The sequence below is a fragment of the Psammomys obesus genome, unplaced genomic scaffold (genome assembly GCF_907164565.1).
Source record: "Psammomys obesus unplaced genomic scaffold, mPsaObe1.curated_primary_1811, whole genome shotgun sequence".
NCBI classification, from domain to species: Eukaryota; Metazoa; Chordata; class Mammalia; order Rodentia; family Muridae; genus Psammomys; species Psammomys obesus.
The window spans coordinates 21,189,223-21,211,827 of NW_026596101.1; the positions used below are offsets into that span (position 1 = coordinate 21,189,223).

The following is a 22,605-nucleotide window of genomic DNA, read 5'->3' on the forward strand; positions in this document are numbered from 1 at the left end:
ATTTTGCCCTCTTTCAGCCTCTGGGGCCTTGTGAGCTCATCCTCGGAAGGGAAGGCTGCTGATTTCTATTCAAGGCCAGAACATCCTAAAATGCACAGTGCTATCCCATAATGCCTATACAATCTCAGATGTGAATAGCACTCAGCTTAAGAAAACAGGATTGACGTATCTAAGGACACTAGGGCTGGCTTCCTAGGACAGAGAAGTATCTTCCTCAAAAAGAAATTCTCTTGAATTGTGTTTTTCTAAGGTGAGCGTGGGAGTCACATGTTTGAACACAGACAGGATTCTGCATTTCTGGTTAGAATCTGGGAGGCTCTGGGATATGTCCCTGTCTGCAGATCCCATCTGAGTAGCAAAGACTGTGTGTGTGCATACTCCCACACCCCAAAACACACACACACACACACACACACACACACACACACACACACCCATTCCCCTTTATCGCCATGCCCTCCGCCAACCTTCCCTGTCACATTCATTTTGAACGATTCCAGGGCCTGTCATCAAGAAACATGTGGTGGTATTTAAACTCCACTGCCTAGATGACATAGATGACAGTTCCTTAGCAGCTGTTGCCTGTTTGAAGTTCAGAGTGTTGATAAAATCAATGGACTCAGTAGGAAAAAGAGGTCCCAAGAGACCTGATCAAACTGCACATGCACGTACACAGACACACACCCCAAACAATCTTGAACTTCAAGAAGACCTTTTGCACATGGTCTAAGACACTTATGCAAGCAATTTGCTACAACACAGTCATTTCTATAAAGGACCAGAAAGTAAATATCTTAGGCTTCACATAGTCTTTATTCACTGTAGAGAACTATTGGATTCTGGGAAATAGTAAGTGTGATTGTATTCTAATAAAGTTTTATTTACAAAACACAGGCAGGGAGATAAACTGGGCCTCAGACAACAGTTTACAAATTCCTGTTTTAAGTATTTTAATTTTTTTTCATGTCTCCATGTCTTGATTGTAGTCTCTGAATTTTTTTATCTCAAATAATTCCTATTTCTTCATCAGCATAGACAAAAAAAATAATGTAGGGAAAATCTTACCGAAAGGGAACTAAATCGTCATTTTGAGAACCAAATGTCTAGAGGACAAAAGAAACCAGATTCTCTTTCTTTTACTGTATAACAATGTGAAATGTGAACTTGTCTTTTAAGCTGGCACAATCATAATTCTCTGTCTTCTCATGCTATTTTTTTTTTCAAGGAGTAGGACAAGACAGGGTGATAAATAAGGAACAGAACACTGAGCCCACAGGCTGCCTTTAAATTTAAGTCTGTTTTCTTCTTAAGTTTTCATCTTCTCCTAAGACCTATGGGGGAGGGGAACACAGCAAAGATTGCATTTTTCTGCCATCTGACCATGGGCTTTCCTTAAGGAGTTGATTTTTCTCAGCACTGCCAGTTTCTTCTCTTTGTAGCGGGTGCCAGTTTCTTGAATGCCTCCTCTCTGTAGCGGGTGAGGATATTGCTCAAACAAGAATGCTGATGTCAGTTACAGAATCCTAGCTGTACCAATGGGTTGAACTGCAAGGATCCACTAGGTAAATTCCATCCTGGCGCCTTTTGCTGGGGCAAGGCCTGGGGGTACTGAAAAGGTCCCAAATGTGGCCCTGTGTGGCACAGTGTACAGCTCTCAGCATGACTATATGACTTGAAGAGGAAAACCCTGTCCACTGATAAAGACGCCAGGAAAAGGCCTGGCGTCTTTGTCTCGGTGATGGGTGGATTCTCTAACCAGGTCCTCCATCTTGAGGACACCCCATCACAGTTTTAAATGTGGGGTCAGACTTCTCTGTAGCCAGCATTTCTACAAAGTGTATCACTCCACCCATACATCTGTTTGTACATAGCTATACATGCACACATATACAGAAACACATATATGCACACATACATACACATGCAAACACACACACATACACACTCATACACAAACACACACACCAGTGTTCTAGTGGGGAGAAAAGTGCATGCGTTTCAGGAAGGTGGAGGGACATTTGGGGAACCTCGTTATTTGATCTAACTATACTGATTTTCCATATTTTGACCATGAGTCTCTCTGCACAAAGTAAATAATTACACATCAACAGTATAAGAAAAAAACTCCCAGGCATCAGTGGAGATTCAGATTATTCTTAACAGTCACAGATAGTCTAGTGAACATTACAGTGTGTGAGACAGACCATGGATTGTAGTTCACAGATTCATTCATTCACTCAAAGCCACATTTAACCAGTTTGTTTTTATGGGTATATCAAATTCTTGGGGCATGATTTCTTTCACTGGGGACTTTTGGGGCTTGCTTTCTCTCCTGCTCCCCATCCTGAATGCCAGGTGAGGTGAGGAAGCTAACAGGAACACTTCCCCACCCTCTCTGGACTTACCCTCACCAGAAAGATTGATAAAACAAAAACTCACAGATACGTTAATACAGTGATAGATTTGAAACAGAAAGTACATTCCTCCCCCTTTTAGCATCACTGCTGCTTTCATACCCAGTCATTATCATTTTGCCCGTTTTAATTATGCAGCTCACGGGTTATAAAACTTACCTAGCCAGAAGGTAACTATCTTACTGTGCATGGTCTGAGAAACAGGGAATGTTTCTTATTGGGAATATGGGCTGTGGGGTTATAATTCCATTTTGAGGAGCCGAGAACTTCCAGCTTAAACCAACCTCGAGAGCTGTGATCGATAAGAACATTTTCACAGTTCAGGGAGCTAATTATAAGTCATATCTTCTTCAGCTTTAAAATCAGGAACACCCTAGTGCTGAGCTACATGACAATGGTTTGCCAGGGACCGCAGACTGATAAGCTTGGTTGCAGGATTTTGTTCCTGGTGTTTACAATCTTACACATAGGAACTGCATCTTTGGCCCTTAACAGATAAAAAGTGATCACTTTACCCAAGCTGTGGGCTACATGAGGATTCATTTGCCTTTATTCTGAACCTATGTGTTGAGTACCCACAGGGTTCCGGATTCTGTTAGTTCTGTGAGAATTCAGGGAGCAGAGAACAGGGTTGATGCTCCCTTGCAGAGCCATTTTCGCTATAAACTTATACGTGGGTTTTAAGAAACTGAAATAGGGCGGGCAGCTTAAATAAAAAAAAAAAATCAAATGAAAGAGTAATTGACTGGTCGTGAGGCAAAACTACTTTTAAGTGAGTGGCCCCCAGCAGGGGGGAGTTGCCATCTGTGTGTTGACTTGAACAAGCGAAAGCAGAACAGAAGTAGCATAGCCGAGAAGTGCCGATTTGATGACAATGTACGTAGAGAGCTCGGGTGCCAAGTAAAGCAAGACCTTGAAGTCTGCATAAAAACTTTGGATTTGCCAATAAAGAAATTAACCACAGAGCCACCCTCTTTAGAGACAAGTACACAGGCATCACGCATCTTTGAGCTGCCCTTGCATGCAAGAAGACCCTAAAGCAAAGTGTGAGTCACAAGAGAAGCTCCCTCAAGAGCCGCAAGCCAAGCTAGTGATTTCATGTCATGTCCCCCAGCAGCCACTTCTGTTTGACAGGATTGTGAATGGACACTGGGCCTGAACATGGATAACTTCTGCTCCTGGCACAGTACATTTCTTCTCATGGGCACAGTGTTGCAGGAACCTTGGACACTTGAAGAAGTGAAAGCCAAGGGGCTCACCTTCCCCGTTTCCACTAAAGAAGAGTAAAAGCAGCCTTTCTCACTTTTACCTCAGCAGGGAACTAGCAACTTGTCCGCATGCATCTTAGAAATGTTTTATTGCCAGACTGGCTGGGGAAATGCCTTCAAGAGAATTTATGGAATTTTCTAGGTTGTTGAAGCTGACCTTCATTCCACTAAATAACTTAGGGAGAAAGTCCTGCGAAGATAATGGTGCCTGCTGGGTAACTTTTGGAAGATTCTCTTTTCTTCCTTGGGAGAGTCATCTGCGTCTGCTCAGAGAGCTCATCCATCATCTTAGCATGTCAGGGTCCCATCTCCATCTTCAGCGAGACAAGGCTCTGAGAGTGACTAAATGGTTGTAGGTCACTTTTGGGGATTTATTTACTAGAGAGAAGCAGCAAGAAAGCCGGGGACTGGAGCCCAGCTCCTCTTGCACTGACAGTTACATGAAATTAAATCATTTTTTTAAATACTGGGAGAGTAAGATATGGAACACAGTTGGTACTGCCTGGGGGTTCCACACCTATGGGTTCAGCCAGCTGCCAGTGGGAAATTCAGTTAGGCCTAATGGCTGCACCTGGAGGGAAGCATAGACAGCCTTTTTGCCTGGTCCCTACAAAGTAGGGACCGATTACATTGAATTTACATTGTGTTCAGGATTGTATGTGATGTAGAGGTATTTTAAAGTATATCCTACATTTTATTACATAGAAACTTAAGCACCCATAGACTGTGCCATATAAGGGGGTTCTGCAGACCATCCCTTGCTGATATAGAGACCTCTGTATTTCCCTGTAGGCATTTCCAGCATTAAAATTTGACTTTTCATGAGGATTCCCTGATGTTTATACTGCTTTATTGAGGCAGGATTTACATAAAATGAAGCGAACATATATTCAAACCACACCAGCTGAATATTTGCACCTGTAGATCTGCTTATACACTCCATCCAGGTCTACTTATCCAACAACCCTAGTGCAAGGGAGGCTTCCTCCATACTTCCTTCTCTTAGCTTCCTTCACCATAAACAGCCTTAGCTTATCCTTGAACTTGACATAAATGGGGTCATTCAACATACACAGTGCTACAAAAATAGAAGAAACACTATCTACAATATACTTTTTAATGGAATTCATCTCTTGCTAACACTTTTCTGTCTCCTTTTATATTTATGAGGGGGATCAGAACTATCAGAACATAACCATAGCTATTTATCTGCATGTTCTTGTATATAGTTTCTAAGAATAAGGGCTTTTCCAACAGTATTGCCACTATCAAATAACCACCTTAAATATGGCAAAATATTTTTTTTGGCCTGTGTTCAAAGTTTTTAAGGGACTAACACCTTTCCTTGAGCATTTGTTTTTGCTTTTGTTTTCCTACAGAAATGGGTTCAGATCAGGGTCAAGTATTGTATATGATTCCCATGTTTTCCTCACACCTATGTTAATTAGCTTTCTATCATGTGCCAAAAGGCCAAAAGCAGTTATAAGGAAGAAAGATTGATTTCAGCTCACAGTTTCAGAAGTTTCCATCTGTGATCATTTGGTCCCATGGCAGCAACCGTAGCAGGCATATGCTGTAACAAGCAGCTTTCCTCTTGGAGGCAGAGAAGGAAGGGGTCAAAGGAGGGCTGAGGGTCCCAGTATCTCCTGCTAGGGTATGTCCCCAGTGATTGACTCACTTCTCCTGTACCCACCCCTCACAGTGTCTATGACCTTTCTGATAGCATCAAGCTGGGAACTATGCCTTTAACACATGAGCCTTTGGTAAATGTTTAAGTGAGCCGTGTGGAATACTCTCTCAGCCTGTGTTTGGTTTCGTCTTCTATACCATATTTTCCCCTCAAGAATGTTAGCCTTGCTTTTCTTAATATGGCGTCCTTCATCTCAAGTTTCTTTCTGAATGCACCGATGACTTGCATTTTCTTCTTGGCTGAAATACTTCATAAGGTTACAGTGGGCCCTTAGGACTCTGGAGGCACACAGTATTTAGTTCTTTCACGGGTGATCTCAAGCCAGAGTGTTGCTGGATTTCACTATTGTAGAGCTGCGAGTTCTGTTATAACTCATAAGCACCAGGTAGGGAAACATGTTCAGACCAGCTTCCATCCTGCCCAACAATAGATGCCTGGCACAAAGCAAGCTAAATGGTACTTTTTAGACTTTTTGTTTCAAATAGTTTTTGTTTCTGCAATTTTTTTTTGTCTTATTGGCCTTTTGCTTGTATATTTGGGTTTCAGGTTTGTGGCTAAGAGAGATAGAGAAGGGAGGCCAGGGAGGAGGAGGAGAAAGATTGAGATTTTGAGAGTCTTGAGATTTTTATTAATTTGGTTGGTTGGCTGATTTTTTTTTTTCTCTGCTTGTTTTTTTTAAAAAGAAAGGGTTTGGAGCTGGGTGGATGGAGAAGTAGGGGAAGAGTTGGGGGAGGGGAGAAGTGTCACCAGAACATACTGTATGAAAAAAAAAATCAATAAAAAAAAAGAAGCAAGATGGTGCATTCAGAAAGAAAAGAGATGAAGCAGACCATATTAAGAAATACAAGGACAACCTTCTTCTAAACAGTATAGAAGATAAAACCAAACACAGGCTGAGAGAATATTCTTCATGACTCATGCAAATGTTTGCCAAAGGCTCAGATGTTACTGTACTCTCCTATCAGGTGTTTTGTCCCTAAATGTGGTCACTTTCGGCTCTTGTGTTAAGTACTTTTAAATACCGATGGTTGCAAAATGATTTTCCAAATCTGGCTAGCTAGCTTTCCCTCTCTGTGCACTCAGTCCCCTGACAGTGAGCAGCACAAGAACCCCACTCAGATCTCTATTTACTGACATGTTGATGTTTTTCTTGTCTGTTATCAGTATGAAATTATGAATTCCTATTTGTTTCAATGGTTTACAAATAACTGCTTTTTAGAAGTATTTTAATGCTCAAACTGTCCAGAATGTGCCATTGGGAACCTCTTTCAAGTGGGAATGTGGCCTTCTAACAAACTTTCATCACATTTTATTATTTTTTATTTATTACAATTTATTTATTTTGTACCCCAGCTGTAGTCCCTTTCCTTGTCCCCTCCCAATCCCGCTCTCCTTCCCTCTTTTCCTCCCATGCCCCTCCCCAGGTCCACTGATTAGGGAGGTTCTCCTCCCCTTCCATCTGACCCTAGCCTATCAGGTATCATTAGGACTGGCTGCATTGTCTTCCCCCCACCCAAGGGGAGGTGATCAAAGATCCAGCCACTGAGTTCATATCAGAGACAACCTTTGTTCCCCTTACTAGGGAAACCACTTGGAGACTGAGCTGCCATGGGCTACATCTGTGCAGGGGTTCTAGGTTATCTCCATGCATGGTCCTTGGTTGGCGTATCAATCTCAGAAAAGACCCCTGGGCCCAAATTTTTTGGTTCTGTTGCTCTCCTTGTGGAGTTCCTGTTCCCTCTAGGTCTTTCTATCTCCCCCTTCTTTCATAAGATTCCCTGCACTCTGCCCAAAGTTTGGCTATCACAAATTTTATTTTTAACATTTCCTTTTTTTTTTTTTTTACAAGATGTTCTAGACTCATCTTTTTGCTTTTTCTACTCTGTCATGAGACCCATTTCTCCATCAAGCCCAAGTAACTTTTAGTCAGTAATGGCGACCAGAATCACAGTGATGTTATCCATTTTTGCATTGGTTGGCACTTAAATTATTTCCAGGCTGCTATAAGGAAGCTCCACTGTCTGAATATGTCTGTATATTTTTGGAAGGTATTTACTAATTTAGATTGAGTATATAACCAGGAATGGAATGGAAATGGCAGTGGAAAATTGAGGCCTCTCCACTTAGGGTTTTCATGCACAGTAGCATGCATCAACAAAATGGTTTTATTCATAATTCATGTATATTTACATATGGGTACTTAGCCTTAGATATTGCCAGTAACGACACTGATTTAGGTCTGTCAGGGAGAGGACATCTGGGATCTCACTGGGAGGCCAAGATAATCAGTGGCAGGGGTAATGATGGCTTATTGCAGTCAATGGCCAGAAATGACAAAATAACCAAACCTTTCCATTGTGATGAGAAGCATTGCCATAGAGCACTGTTTTAAGTATGCAAAAGCAAAATCCCAAAGTACACATCTCAGCTGTCTTCAAAATGGTCTGTCTCTTTCTCAGCCATGACATTGTGAAAGCACTTCAGGAATGGAGACCCATTCCTGGGGTACCAGCTCTTAGGTAGTGATTAAGGTCACTGCTTTATCTTTAAAGGCACCTCCCTGGGGGATAGAGTAATGTCTAAGCCACAATTCACATCTTCTGGCTGCTACAGAGTCATTTATAATCCTAGAGCAGTCAGTCAGTGAGCAAGCCAAGAGAATAAATGTCTCTTTTTCTCCACCTAGGGAGCCGCTTAGTGTCCAAGTCATTTGCGATGGACAGCTACCTGCCACTTAGGGAAACAGGCCAAGCACAAAGCTGCTTCAGGCCAGCAAAGTATTAAACTAGTCCAGTATTGTACAATTAGATTCTAGGCTTACTTTGGTAAGGAACAGCTTAGGCCTGGTCAGTCTCTGGCTAAATAGCTATCATCTGTCCTACAAAGATTATCAAGCATGGTTAGAATTGAAGATGCAATGGAAGTATTTGGTGATGTAAACTTCTAAATAGAGTACAGGTACATAGGATGCTTAGTGAACTCTTAGTAACTGGTAAGCCTTTGGAGAAATTAGAAATTAGGAAGGCACAGTCTGCTGATGGTTTGAAGCCTACTATACCTTCTCTGTGTAGAGAACCCCATGCCACGAAGACATCATGAGAGCCTTTGTGTATTGCACAGGCATATTGCACCCGAAGAGACCCCAGACTGAAAGTAATGGTGACACCTCCAGCCCACCGCAGTGCTGTACATTTGTATTAACTACTGTTCTCTCCTATCCCCTCCCCCAGGCTTGTCTGCTGAAGGTGGTGCCAAGCGCCAGGAGCACCTATCCCGGTTTTCCATGCCTGACCTCAGCAAAGACTCTGGAATGAATGTCTCGGAGAAGCTGAGCAACATGGGCACTCTGAACTCCTCCATGCAATTCAGGAGTGCAGAGTCTGTCCGCAGCCTGCTGTCTGCACAACAGTACCAGGAGATGGAGGGAAACCTTCACCAGCTCGGCAACCCCCTGGGGTACAGGGACCTGCAGTCCCATGGAAGGATGCACCAGAGCTTTGATTTCGATGGTGGCATAGCGAGCAGCAAGCTGCCAGGCCAGGAGGCCGTGCGCATCCAGCCTATGAGCGAGCGCACCCGGAGGAGAACTACTTCCAGGGATGACAACCGCCGCTTCCGCCCTCACAGGTCCAGAAGGTCCCGACGCTCGCGCTCAGACAACGCCCTGCACCTAGCCAGCGAGCGGGAGGTCATCGCTCGGTTGAAGGAAAGGCCCCCTCTGAGAGCCAGGGAGGACTATGACCAGTTCATGCGTCAACGGAGCTTCCAGGAGAGCCTGGGGCAGGGATCCCGGCGGGATCTGTACAGCCAGTGTCCCAGGACTGTGTCAGACCTGGCTTTGCAGAATGCCTTTGGGGAACGATGGGGACCCTACTTCACGGAGTATGATTGGTGCTCCACCTGCTCCTCCTCTTCAGAGTCTGACAACGAGGGTTACTTCCTAGGAGAGCCCATCCCCCAGCCGGCCCGCCTCCGATACGTCACAAGTGATGAGCTCCTGCACAAGTACAGCTCGTACGGTGTCCCCAAATCCTCCACCTTAAGCGGTAGAGGACAGTTGCACAGCAGGAAAAGACAAAAGAGCAAAAACTGTATCATTTCATAATGTGATTGTGGTCAGGGAACAGGGGAAGATGGGAGCTAAGAATGTAAACTCAGAAACGTGCACTGTCGAATTCTCAAGTGCTCTTGGGGATGGTTTGTGGGGGAGAGATGGAGAGTGCTCTCAGTAGAGGGAGGCAAGCCTGCAGGTTGACTTGGTAGATACACTCGGTGTCACAGTTTGGGGCATGTTAAATATGATTTGCACATTTCACTTTGAAAACACAGGCTGTGGAGGCCAGGGTAGGCCATGTCCTTCCAAGGTAGAGTGGCCATTTACCAGATGACACGTTGTAACCTGCTCACTTATATTCTTTCTGGTTCTCTTCCTTTTAGGACCCCTTTTCCAGTAAATACTTTATTAGCCAGGACCCCAGACTAAGTTATTTACATGTCCATTGTAAATGCAATGTAAATGAGAGTTCTGATAAAATATTTTTGTATTTTGTAATAACAACAGAATTTCTATATCGTAGGATTCAGTGGGGACTTGCATGCATGTCCACCATCATTGAGTGGTAGTAAACGGTGGCCCAGGACCACCTGTTTTTGTTGTTTGTTTTGGGTTGTTTTTTTTTTTTCCCTTTCTCTACAAATCTGTTACATGTCAGTGAGACTATTTTCAAAGGAGTATATTCAATTTGGCTTTTTGTGGCTGAAAAAGAAAAATTTTAACTATTCTACCCAAAGCGTTTTTTATGCTCTGTTCCACCTAAAGGAGCCATTTTTAAGTCCGCTCCCGCCCTCAGTAGAATTTATCCTCTACAAAGTAAGTAGGTTGTTTTTGTTTTTGCTTTTGTTTTTTTAATTGCAAATGTCGCTTTTGCTGATTAGCGGTAACAACCAGTGTCAGCCCAGTTCTGTGAAAAATGCCACCCTTGTCTGGAACCTTGAAGTTGCTTAATGTCGATCTGTCCCTTGGGGGGATTCAAAGTGACTGTGAGTGGTGCCGAGGTGTGCTGTCAGCATGGCGTTGTCTTGAATGTGGAATTGTTTGGTGCTCATGTTTCCTGGATTGTATTTTCTGCTTTCTTCTTCCAAGGCAGACAGAGCCGCTGCCTTAGCCTGACAACTGTTTGTCCTCATAGCAAAATGAGCGTTTAGCACTGAAGGACAGAAAGAGGTTGGGGAGGGGGGACCTCTGGGTGCAGTGATGTGGCACCTGTGTTTCACATGGGTAGAGAACAAGGAAAGATAGAAACAAAACTCTGGCAGTCATTGAAAGGGGGTGGGGGAATATGCCGGGAAGTCAGGGAGAAAGAACATAGAGAGAGAGAAGAGAGGTGACAGCCACCTCGACTGGTCCGCAGTGCTTTAGAGAGAGTCCAGTTTGACAAGCTTTGTCGCCACAGGGGCTGGCTTCTTAACCCAGGAGGGTCAAGCTGCTGAGATGGTAGGGTGACAACATGGAAAAACAGACCTTGTGGCAAAAGAGATTTACATTTTGAACCTTGAGGACCCGTTGGTCAGACAGAAAGGCTCAAGAGTGAGTTTGCTTAAAGAAGACATTTCACAGCGAGTGAAATATGAAGCGCTTGCTCTTGGTCCATTCTCTTCCTCTCCTCAGTGGATCATGGCGCAAAAAAAAAAAAAAAAAGAAAATCCATCAGAGGACCCACTTTTGTGAGAGGTACTGTCCCTGTAATGCACAGTGTGTCTCAGTGGCCATTTGCCACAATAAGGCGAGCATGGTCTCCTTACAGTATAGTACTTAACATTTTCTAGGGGTTTGTTTTTTTTGTGTGTTTCTTCGATGGAGAGAATGTGAAAAGTGGCTTTTCAGACACCATCCTAAATGTGTCTGGGGAAAGGAAGACTATAAAGGATGTGATGATGACACTCTATTCAGGATGTATTAAAATGATTTGCTTTTTAGGTATTAATATGACATTTGTCATTGTCACTGATTTAAAAAACAAACAATGCAAATGTTGATTGTGGCTGTTTTCCGCATGCTATCTTCATATCTAAATGTTTCATTAATTATCCAAGCCTCTGGAGAATTAACTCTATTACGTTTGTATAGTAAGTTAATAAACTGCTTGGCAAACTGTTTAAGAGATAAATAATGCAGCACCGTGCCACTATAGTGGCAGGTTTCTGGTAGACATTGGGTGAGTCCAATTTGGAGCTTTGAGTTTGTTGATTGATGAGAATTATTGGCATTATTGGGAAAAAGAAAAGAGAGAGAAAGTAGACCACTTAGCAAATGGTGGAAACCATGTGTCCTCTCTGGCCCCAAATCCAGTGAAAGAAATTCTCCTGTTGCAACTTGTTTTCTTACTCTGTCCTCAGCGGAGTACCTCTTACATTTCCCAGATATGGTTTGAACAACCCTCAGCCCAAAGAAGCAGCAGTGTAGAAACTGCTTAATGTTTCTAGCTGTCCAAAGAGCATTCAAGATCCTTCTGACCAAAACTTAACATATAATGAGGTATAGGCTTCTGGGTAAAACTGTCCCGCATCAAGATCACCTCTTCCTGTTTAACCGCCAGAGATTTCTTCCTGTTCTACAGGCGGCCAGGTGCCCTGGCAAGAATATCTTTTGAGGAAGGCCAGTTCCTCAAAATGGTAGGAAGTCCTTCAAGTGACTGCTCAGGAATGAGCAGCATGTCACTGGACTAGAATTTCACTACCTTGAAGTAATAACTACTAGATAACACCCAGAATCCCATTCTCAAAATTCCAGTGCATTCTTTTCTGAGGTGAGAGTTTAAGGTCCTCCCTGACCTCTTCCATTGTACCCCTCACCTCTATTGGCCAAGTTTCCCTGGCGAGTGGGGCCTATACTCAGTTCCCTTGGATTGTTGTTTTATCTTCTGTAGACTGGTTTTCAGAAGAACCATCTTTCCCCACTTTTCTCCTCTCTGATGATTTGATTGACATTTTTTTCCCATCTCTTCTATTATTGGACTGACTTTTGCTTAGAACTACAGCTCTGCAGTTATTCATCTCATACTGCTGCCAGATCCAGCACCAGCTAAGCCAGCTCTCTTTCTCCAGTCCAAGGAGTGCAAAAGCCATTGAAAGTTTCCTTAGAGGTCTTGCTAGTGCACCTCACCTTTGGTACTGTGAAAAAGGGTCCATGCTGACCCGGTAGCTTTGAGTGTGGCATTCAGAGGCCCGCCCTCCTGTCCTGTATAGTCCCAGATTCTCTACCATGCGTGAAGGTGAATGAGGTGAGGAAAATCAGGCCTCATTTCCTGTTTTTAAACATGCGTAAAGGAGAATTGCTGGTGTTGGTTGTTTGAAACCCTCTTTCCACATTCTGTAATCCTTCATTAACTGTCCAAGCAGCTGCATGAACAGTTTTGGATTTTTCTCATTGGAGAATCACAATCTCTTTCCTATAGAATGCTCTTCCTACAGAGACGTAGCAAGATGGCCTTCTCTGCTCCTTTTCTGGAAGTCTCTGCTTCTTATGACCTATTAGCCACTTTGCATTCAGGCGGGACCAGTGGTGGCAAGAATGTCACAGTTGCTGTGCTCTCCCTGCCATTTTAGTGGGTGATAGCAATGGACTACTGCAGACTTTCCAAGGAAAGTGGGCTCCCGTCCAGGCATCTTTACAAAACTCCAGCAACAGGGCTAGGTGACCAGAGCTGGTCTTCTCCGTCTTAGAACAAATCTCATTCATGAGCTGGTTCTTAACCTGGGTCCCTGAGAAGGAAGCAGTTCCCCAGCCGTTTAGGAAGCATCAATCAGGAAGAATTGGGAGACTTCATTTCCTCTCCCTTCCACATTGTGGAAGCTGACCTCTTAGGCCAAACAAGGCTTTCTCTGGCCTACTTTTTCATGCTCAGGGTCTTTACCAGTTATGTGGGCAGCTCCTGCTCACTCTGAAGAGGTCAGATAAGAGTCTCTCTGCTTTCTCATTCACCTTATAGGGACGCAGGACACTTAAATTCCAAACAGGAGTGTTCTTGCCTACTCCTAACAGAGACCAGATGCTGTGCTTCACAAAGATCCACCTATGAGCAAGGAAAGTGGAAAACTGAACCAGTGGCCTGAATGTCACATGCAAGCAGAGTTATTACTGGCACCTATGTGGCATCTTCAAGCTCTGCAGATTAAGTTCTGCAAACTTCCACTAGTGATCTTCAGGCAGTTGCAAAGCACATTTCTTTGAGCATAAGGGAAACAGGAATGAAACCTTTGCCTTCTCCTCAGTGGTTTGCCCCAGAGTATGTCTGTATGACCATCCAGAAGCTGTGGAGATCAGGATGGAGGAAGGATTGGTTTCTTTTTCTGTTTTCTCCTATTAGGAGCCCAATCAGCACAAGGTCCCCTATAGAGCATGACTATTGGAAGCTAATGCTGTTATATAAATGCATTCCCCTCTTCCAGGACCAGCCTCCCTTGGAGGAATCAAAAAGGAGGCTGGAAAGGTCATGTGCTATTAGCAGACATTTCTGTGGTTCAAATGTGATGAACTCACAAGATAGATGTCTAGTCTAACTTGAGCATTTTCTAAGAAAACCTTCGTGGTCTGGGCATTTAGCCATGCTCGTTCAACAGGTCACCTATCAAACGTTTCTAAATTTTGGGAGGTTACCAACAAGGTTGCCAATAAGACCTTCTCTTGAGTTTATCAAGTTGGTTTCCATAGTTTTCAATAAAGTATTCTGGTTTAATCCTGACCCCGAGTTAACAAAGTAAGACCCATGACTCTTCTGTATTCTTCAGCAAAGTAGGCCAGCATTTATTCTCCTAAAGTTCCTTCCTGCACAGAGTTTCTTTGCCCGGATCCTATTTAATTCCATATGCATAAACAAAACCTCAGAGGGCCCGAGAAGGTGAAGCAGGCTGGAGTCTGTGTTATCTGTCAAGTGTCAAGCTGTTCGTTAGGAAGGCCTGTCACGGGCCTTTGGCGTGGGCTCTGCCAGAGACTGTTCTGAACACTTTGCTTGAGATCCGTGCCCTGTAAAGTGAATATGATGTTTTACTGATTCTGTAATACATTTGTAAACTTCCAATAAAATTTGAATAAAAGAAATATTGTTGTTGTTCTCAATCCTTGCTCACTTTCCAGATTTGGGGAATGGTCTTGGCCTTTTTGGAATCTTAAAGAAGAGAAAAAGCACATGAGTCAAGGAGTGATATTTATAGCAGAACTTGAGCCTGATTTAGCAATATGATCGTCCAGGTTTCAATAACAGATTTCTACCCTAGGGCCTAGGACTTGGCCAGTCATGGGCTTTTGACCAGGATCTCTTCCATTGGAACTCAAATCCAATCAGAAACTAATCAGTTATTCCATCACAAGCAAGCCACTGTTGCATCAATAGATGCACCTTGGCTGTCAGGTCAGTATTGCAGGATGCAGGGTCCAACACTGGGTAAGAACATTGGTGCCTTTTCTCTTCAGAGAAGTGTGCATACTATCTTTTGGCAATCTGTAAGTGAGCCAGCAGGGAGGACATTTCCTGGTTGGTCTGAAATTGATTTCTCTGTGTCCTGCATCCAAAATAGGTTATATCTTCAGAAACAGAATCTTATCATGGAGTTATTGTGGGTAACCAAGGGCAATGGAAATAGCCCAACTTGTTTTGGAATCCTCTCAAACATGTTTTAAGTTGTATTTTGCAACTAGATTTCTAGCTAGTTTCCATATGACGTTTTTCATAGACGCTCTAATTAACTACTCGCTATTCCCTCTCTCACATTCCCCCTCTTTTCATATGTGTTATGTCCCTCCACTGACACTTTATAAGATTGGGTGTGAGACAGTAAGCATCTATATGGCTTTTCATACCCAGTTCTTCGAGTTATCCCTCCCCATCACCCCACGATCCTCCCCATACCCCCACTTAAGCCTTTTCACCCTGAATATTCTAGCTCACTACTTTCATTTTTTTACCTAAAACCTGCTACCTTCTCCCCTTAATAAGCTCCCCAAGAGGCACTTTTCTTGTTTCCTGGCTTCCACTTGTATTTCAAGTTAAGCATAAATGATTTGAAGCTAGGCTCTACATAAGACATGTGATGTTCTGGGCCTGAGCTATATAACTCAGTATAATTTTTCTAGTTCCATCTATTCACCTGCAAATGTCATGATTTCTGTTTTCGTTAGCTGAGTAGTATTCTACTATGCATATACAGCACATTTTTCTTATCCACCTGTGGTACACGTCTAGATTGATTCCATTTCCGAGTTATTCATAACAGCTCGGAAATGGAATGAACATCCATGTTCAAGTACATCAATGTACAACAATAGACATGGGCGTACAAGTATCTTTACAGTGGGATATAACCTCCCTGGGTGCATGCCCTGGAATGGCATAGGTGACACAGTGGTAGAGGTCTATTTCTAGTTTTTTGAGAACCTCCAGCGTGATCCCCAAAGTACCCACATTGGTTCACACTCCCGCTAACGGTGTGTAGGAGCCCCCCTCTGCCACAGCCACACCCGAATCTGTTGCATCCTATTTCCAATTGAGTTTTGCACGTGGTGAGAGATACGGTTCTAGCTTAATTTTTCTGCATGCTAATATCCAGTTTCTACAGCAATATTTTTAAAAGTTGTTATTTTTTTTTTTTAATAAACGTGTGTACCTTTCTCAAAAGTCAGGTAACTAATTGTGTGGACTTATAACTAAGTCCTCAACTCTTCTACTGAACCATATATCTGTTTCTATACTGGTGCCACGCTGGGTTTGGGGAATGGTTGTTTGTTTGTTTGTTTGTTTGTTTGTTTGTTTTTTATTATGGCTCTGTAGTATAATCTGAATACCCACAGTGTTCTTTTACTTTGGGGCTGTCCTTGTTTTTGATGGCTCCATGTAAATTTGGGGGCTCTTGTTTTTCCTATGTCTCTAAAATATGGCCCTGGGATTTTTATTTAATCTCTAGATTGCTCTTGGAAGGATGGTCATATCCACAGTATTAATTCTTTCCATTTATGAATATGGGAAGTCTTTCTATCTTTTAGTCTCTAATTTCTTTCTTCAGTGTCTTAAAATTACCATTGTACAAGCATTACTTTCCCTTGGTTAAGTTTATTCCTTGGGGTGGGTAGGCTTGAGGAGGGACTTTTGTTTGTGTTTGTTTGAAAGGACAGTTGATTGGAGTTTTTTTTTTCTTTTATTCTGTGGATGTGTGCCTCTGTGTGTGTGTGTGTGTGTGTGTGTGTGTGTGTGTGTGTGTGTGTGTATGCCATGGTATATGTGACCATTGTGAATGGTTTTGCTCCTCTGATTTCTTTTGTAGTCTGATTATTATTAGTATGTAGGAAAGCTAGCTAGATAAAAGTATTTTCCAATTTAAAGGAGTAATAGTGCCTTAGACTTCATAATGAAGCCATTGGCATTTCAAGTGCTATCAACTACAAATGCAGGAAGCAAAAATCAAGAGTTCATGGCCCTGAATTATAATCAGATGGTTTATAATATAATGAAGGAACCATCATTAAAGAAGTGAAGATTTAAGAATAATCAAATCCATATGGATTGGGAATATGTTACTGAGAAATAAGTTTATATTAGCAAATGGAATAAATTATCATATTTTAACATACTTCCTTCATGGGCCTAGTGCTAATTACAGTGTCATTGTTTATTGGAAAATGTGCCTAAGCAAGCAAGGACAAAATCAGGGCACACTTAGTGGGTAATAGGACTTTGTACTGAATTAGAAATAAGTTGCATGCCACACACAATTTAATAAAGCTCCCATGGCAGAAACATGCACAGAGTATGTGTAGCAGGGAGTAATGATGATGCTTTCTATCCAATAAGAAAAATATTTTAGAAAGCGCAAATGTTATTCTGGAAAATGCTGCCACTCAAAGTTCTGTAGACAGTAAAGCTGTCTGTCCATTTATCCTGCAATCTAGAATCTTTCCCTTATTAAGGTATCAAGAAGAAAACAGATCTTGTTACCTAAAAATAAACACCATGAGATTGACCTATGTGGGGATGGGAGGGAGAGCCAAGAATTATGGATATACACCAAAGTCAATAGTAAATTTCCCTAGTGCAGTAAGAAAATGTGCTATTGTCCTTTCATTTCAAAATTATTGCCAGATAAAGACTCAAGAAATGTATTGGTCCATTTGTTTATAAATCCTACCAATCAAGTTTTCTAGGTTGTTTCTCTATTCTTGCAGAATGAGGATTTGAGGAATTTGAATACTGAATATGTTCATGGCCCACCAAATATCCATGTGTCTCAACTCCCATATCCAAGTTTTGCCCCCTTGCAGAATTCTGTAATTGGTAATGTAAGGAGGTGTCTCTGTCTGTCACCTCACGCCGTAACAAGCTAAATGTGCACACTGAGATGTTTGATCATTGCGTGGAAGCAGATGGATCCCTGCATCACGGTGTTTTCGCATTTAAAAATGCTTTAAAAAGATCTTCCATCATGTTAAACTGAAAAAAAATTCCAGAGGAAACTTTTACTACCACATAATCCAACCTGCCTGACTAATATATGAAGATCAGTACCAAATGACCTCACAAGCTCCTTTCAAAACTAGGAGGTACATCTGATGATCAGAAGCTCTGAAGGCTGGTGGAACCAGTACTTGGGATACATAGGTCTTCTTGGTTGATTGGTTAGGTTAGTTGCTTTGATTGGGATGAAAATCACCTTTAAATTAAAACCTACAGCTGTGCTGTTGGCCCTGCAAAACTACAACCTATGGACTAGAAGCTGAAAGAAAGTATTCAGAGTTGTAAGTGGTCAACAAACATTTACTTAACCCAAGGTATGAAAGAACTAATTAAACAACCGAAATGACCATGCAAAAGATTACAAAAATTACACTGAGTCTGTAAGTCACCTGTAGGCTCCTCTTAAAAGAAGAAGGAAGATATTTTCTAGTTCCCACCATTTGCCTGCAAATTTCATAATTTCCTTTCATGATTAAAAAAATTGCTGAGTAGTATTTCATTGTGTAAATGTACCACAAATTCTTTATCCATACCTCCTTTGAGGGGCATCTGGGTTGTTTCCAGGTTCTGGCTATTACAAATAAAGCTGCTATGAACATGGCTGAGCAAATGACCTTGTTGTGTACTTGAGCATATTTTGGCTATATGCCTAGGAGTGGTATATCTGGGTCTTGAGGAAGCACTATTCCTAATAGTCTGAGAAAGTACCAGGTTGATTCCCAAAGTGGTTGTACAAGTTTATATTCCCACCAGCAGTGGAGTAGGGTTCCTCTTTCTCCACATCTTCTCCAGCATGTATTGTCACTTGAGTTTTTTATCTTAGCCATTCTGAAAGGTAAGGTGAAATTTCAGGGTCATTTTGATTTGAATATTCCTGATGACTAAGGACTTTGAGCATTTCTTTAAGTGTTTCTCTGCCATTCGATATTCCTCTACAGAGAATTCTCTGTCTAGCTCTGTATCCAATTTTTAATTGGATTACTTGATTTGTTGCTTTTTAACTTCTTGAGTTCTTTATATATTCTGGATATTAGGGGTCTGTCAGATAAAGGGTTGGTGAAGATCCTTTCCCAATCTGGAGGCTGTTGTTTTGTTCTGATGACAGTATCCTTTCAGTTTCATGAGGTAACATTTAGTGATTATTGATCTTAGAGCCTGTGTTATTGGTTTTCTGTTCAGGAAGTTGTCTCCTGTGCCAATGAGTGAGGTATCCCAGAAGCAGAAAGACACACATGGTATATACTCACTTCTAAGTGGATATTAGACATATAATACAGGATAAACATACTAAAATCTGTACACCTAAAGAAACTAATCAAGAGGGAGGACCCTGGGTAAGATAACCAATCCTCACTCAGAAAGGCAAACTGGACAGACATCAGAAGAAAGAGAAAATGAGGAACAGGACAAGAGCCTAATACCGAGGGCCTCTGAAAGACTCTACCTTGCAGGGTATCAAAGCAGATGCTGAGAGTCATAGCCAAACTTTGGACAGAGTGCAGGGAATCTTATGAAACACCTGGAGGGGTCAGGAGCTCCAGAAGGAGAGCAACAGAACCAAAATATCTGGGCACAGGGATCTTTTCTGAGACTGATACTCCAACCAAGGACCATGCATGGAGATAACCTAGAACTCCTGCACAGATGTAACCCATGGCATTTCAGTGTCCAAGTGGGTTCCATAGTAATGGGAGCAGGGACTGTCTCTGACATGAACTCAGTGGCTGGCTCTTTGATCACCTCCCCCTGATGGGGGAGCAGTCTTACCAGTCAATAGAGGAAGACAATGCAGCCAGTCCTGATGAGACCTGATAGGCTAGGGTCAGAGGAGGGGTGGAGGATCCTCTCTATCAGGGGAAAGGCATGAGAGGAGAAGAGGGAGGAAAGGTAGGATTAGAAGGGGCTACATCTGGGATACAAAGTGAATAAACTGCAATTCATTAAAAAAAAAAGTAAATTAATTTTTTAAAACAGAAAGGAAGATGAAGGAAGACTTTCTCATCCATAGAATGGCAGAGGCTATGGAAGAAAATCTCAGAGGTGAGTTCATTAGGTGGCATACTAGCTCAGATAATTACCGGGCCCCCACTGTGGGCATTATTCTCAGGCTATGGATAGGGCAAAGCAGCAAGTCAGAGGACTCACCAGTCTCACTGGGGAGGCTGCACTGTTTTGTCAGATCTTTTTCCAATTCTAGAATTTGCCTCATTTGATTATCTGCATTGTCTGGAGAAACAACCGATGGAAGAAGAGCAATATATCCACTTAACAAACCACACCTGTCTGGAGCCTGGAGTCCTAACCTGCCTGTCTTGTTTCCCACAGAGGAGGACTTTGCAGCCAGTCCTGAAGATACCTGATAAAACAGGATCGATGAATGGGGAGGAGGTCCCCCCTATCAGTGGACTTGGAAAGGGGCACGGTGGAGATGAGGGAGGGAGGGTGGGATTGGGAGGGAATGAGGGAGCGGGATACGGCTGGGATACAGAGTTAATAAAATGTAACTAAAAAGAAAAAAAATTTAAAAAAAAGAGTAGACGGAGAATATTTGATAACCTTCTCATGTGATTAATACTTAAACTTCAAAGCACTAAGCACTGCTAATTTGTCTTTGGATTTTGTTAAATAAAGTAAAATCCAGTGAATCATCTATACTTTATGCAGACTGACTGATCCTACCTCAGGGGATTTTTATGTTTTTAATTGGGGGGGGGGAGATGTGCATGTGAGTAGGGATGCCCACAGAGGCCAGAAGAGGCCGTTGGGCTCACAGGAGCTTCTGAGCTTCACGACATGGGTGCTAAGAATCCAACCCAGGTCCTTGCAAGAGTCGTATTCACTCTCGATTGCAGAGCCATCTCTCTAGTCACTATGCCATGCTGATTCTTATTCCACGATTCCCTCTCTCCCTCCTCCGAGTCTACACCGTGAAGCATTGGTTATAAGCCGACCTTCTTTCCTTCATATCTATCATCTTCTGTCATGAGGGAAAGTGATTGATAACACCTGTGTTCCCTGTGTTACATTCTGAGAGCCTGGATGCCGGGAATTTACCCCAAGGTGTGCCTCCATCTACAGGAAAGATACCATAGCTTTTATTTTTACCATATGTATAATAATTATATAATTTTCGGCGGTTATTATGTCTGGCAAAGCTGGTCAGATTTAGTGTACTGTGTGAAGTCCACAAAAATTTGAACATGAGGGCTTGTGACAGGAAGTTTTATGGGAATTCCATGTATTTACTATTTCTTAGAAGCCTGTTGCTAGCATGAGAGTATGTGGGAAGCAAAGCCTGAGAAGAGGCAGGTATGGTGAGCCTCTTGGAATGAGCAATGGGAAGTTCAGTCAGGACGCACCCAGAATTTGAGTAAAGTCATAGCCATTGAGAGTTCTACATGGACATCATTTCCTACTTACTTATTTATCTACCCGAGCTTTCCCCTAACCAATCTATCTATCTATCTATCTATCTATCTATCTATCTATCTATCTATCTATCTACCTATCTATCTCTATTTGAGGACAGGGTATCATGTATACAAGGCTGATCTTGAACCTGCTATGTAGTTATGGAAGCTCTTGGGCTTCTCTCATTCTCCTGTCTCCACCCTGGGCTTCTCTCATTCTCCTGTCTCCACCCCCTGAGTCCTGGGATTACAGGCATGCATCACCACGCCCTATTTCATGTCATGCTGAGTATCCCTAGTCAGCATTCTATCACTATGACAAAATAGCTGAAATAAACAACTTATTTTATAATGAGGAAATGTCTATCTTCACATGTGGTTTCAGAAATTTCTGTTCATCGTTGCTCAGCCCTGCTGTTCTGAGTCAGCAATAGCACAGTCCATTAAGGCAGAGACGCCTGGTAAAGGCCTATTCACCTCGTGGTGGCTGGAAAGCAAAAAGAGGCAGGAAGAGTCTAGAGTCCCAGGGACCTAGCTCCTTCTCACAAGCCCCTTGCCCCTAAGGGTTCTACCATCTCCCAATAGCATTGCTGGCTGATGACCAGACTTTCAGCATCTTGGGACACCTACAACGCAGTGTTCGTTGCAAACAGTAAGCTCAGTGTCTGTAAGAAGACATTTGGGGTATCCTTCAGCATAGAATAATTATAGTTGTTAAAATTAGAAGTTCTCAACAAGCAAAAACGAAAGCAAACTTGCTTTGGTCGAGATAGTCTTTACAGCAGGTGACTTTTTTCTTTCTTTCTTTTATTTTGTTTAACATAATTTTTTATTTTTACTAATTACAGTTTATTCCCTTTGTATCCCACCTGTAGCTCCCTCCCTCCTACCCTCCCAATCTACCCTCCCTCCCTCTTTTCTATCCATGCCCCTCCCCCAGTCCACTGCTAGGGGAGGTCCTCCTCCCCTTTCTTCTGATCCTAGTCTATCAGGTCTCATCAGGACTGGCTGCATTGTCTTCCTCTGTGGCCTCTTAAGGCTGCACATCCCTGAGGGGAAGGTGATCAAAGAGCAGGCCAATCAGTTCATGTCAGAGACAATCCCTGTTCCCATTACTATGGAACCCACTTGGACACTGAATTGCCATGGGCTACATCTGTGCAGGGGTTCCAGGCCATCTCCATGAATGATCCTTGATTGGAGCATCAATCTCAGAAAAGACCCCTGTGCCCAGAATTTTTTGTTCTGTTGCTCTCCTTGTGGAGCTCCTGTCCTCTCCAGGTCTCACTATTTCCCACTTCTTTCATAAGATTCCCTGCACTC

The 22,605-nt window shown here is 42.6% G+C and overlaps 1 protein-coding gene across 2 annotated transcripts in view; it reads left to right on the forward strand.

Moving 5' to 3' along the window:
* Positions 1-14,463, forward strand: part of Prickle2 (prickle planar cell polarity protein 2) — a 158,571-nt gene extending 144,108 nt beyond the window's left edge. For both annotated transcript variants that reach the window (XM_055628462.1, XM_055628463.1), the window contains exon 8: positions 8,603-14,463. In XM_055628462.1, the coding sequence (XP_055484437.1) occupies positions 8,603-9,477 (875 nt within the window). In that variant the 3' untranslated portion in view covers positions 9,478-14,463. The remainder of the gene's footprint in view (positions 1-8,602) is intronic.
* Positions 14,464-22,605: the final 8,142 nt, after the last annotated feature.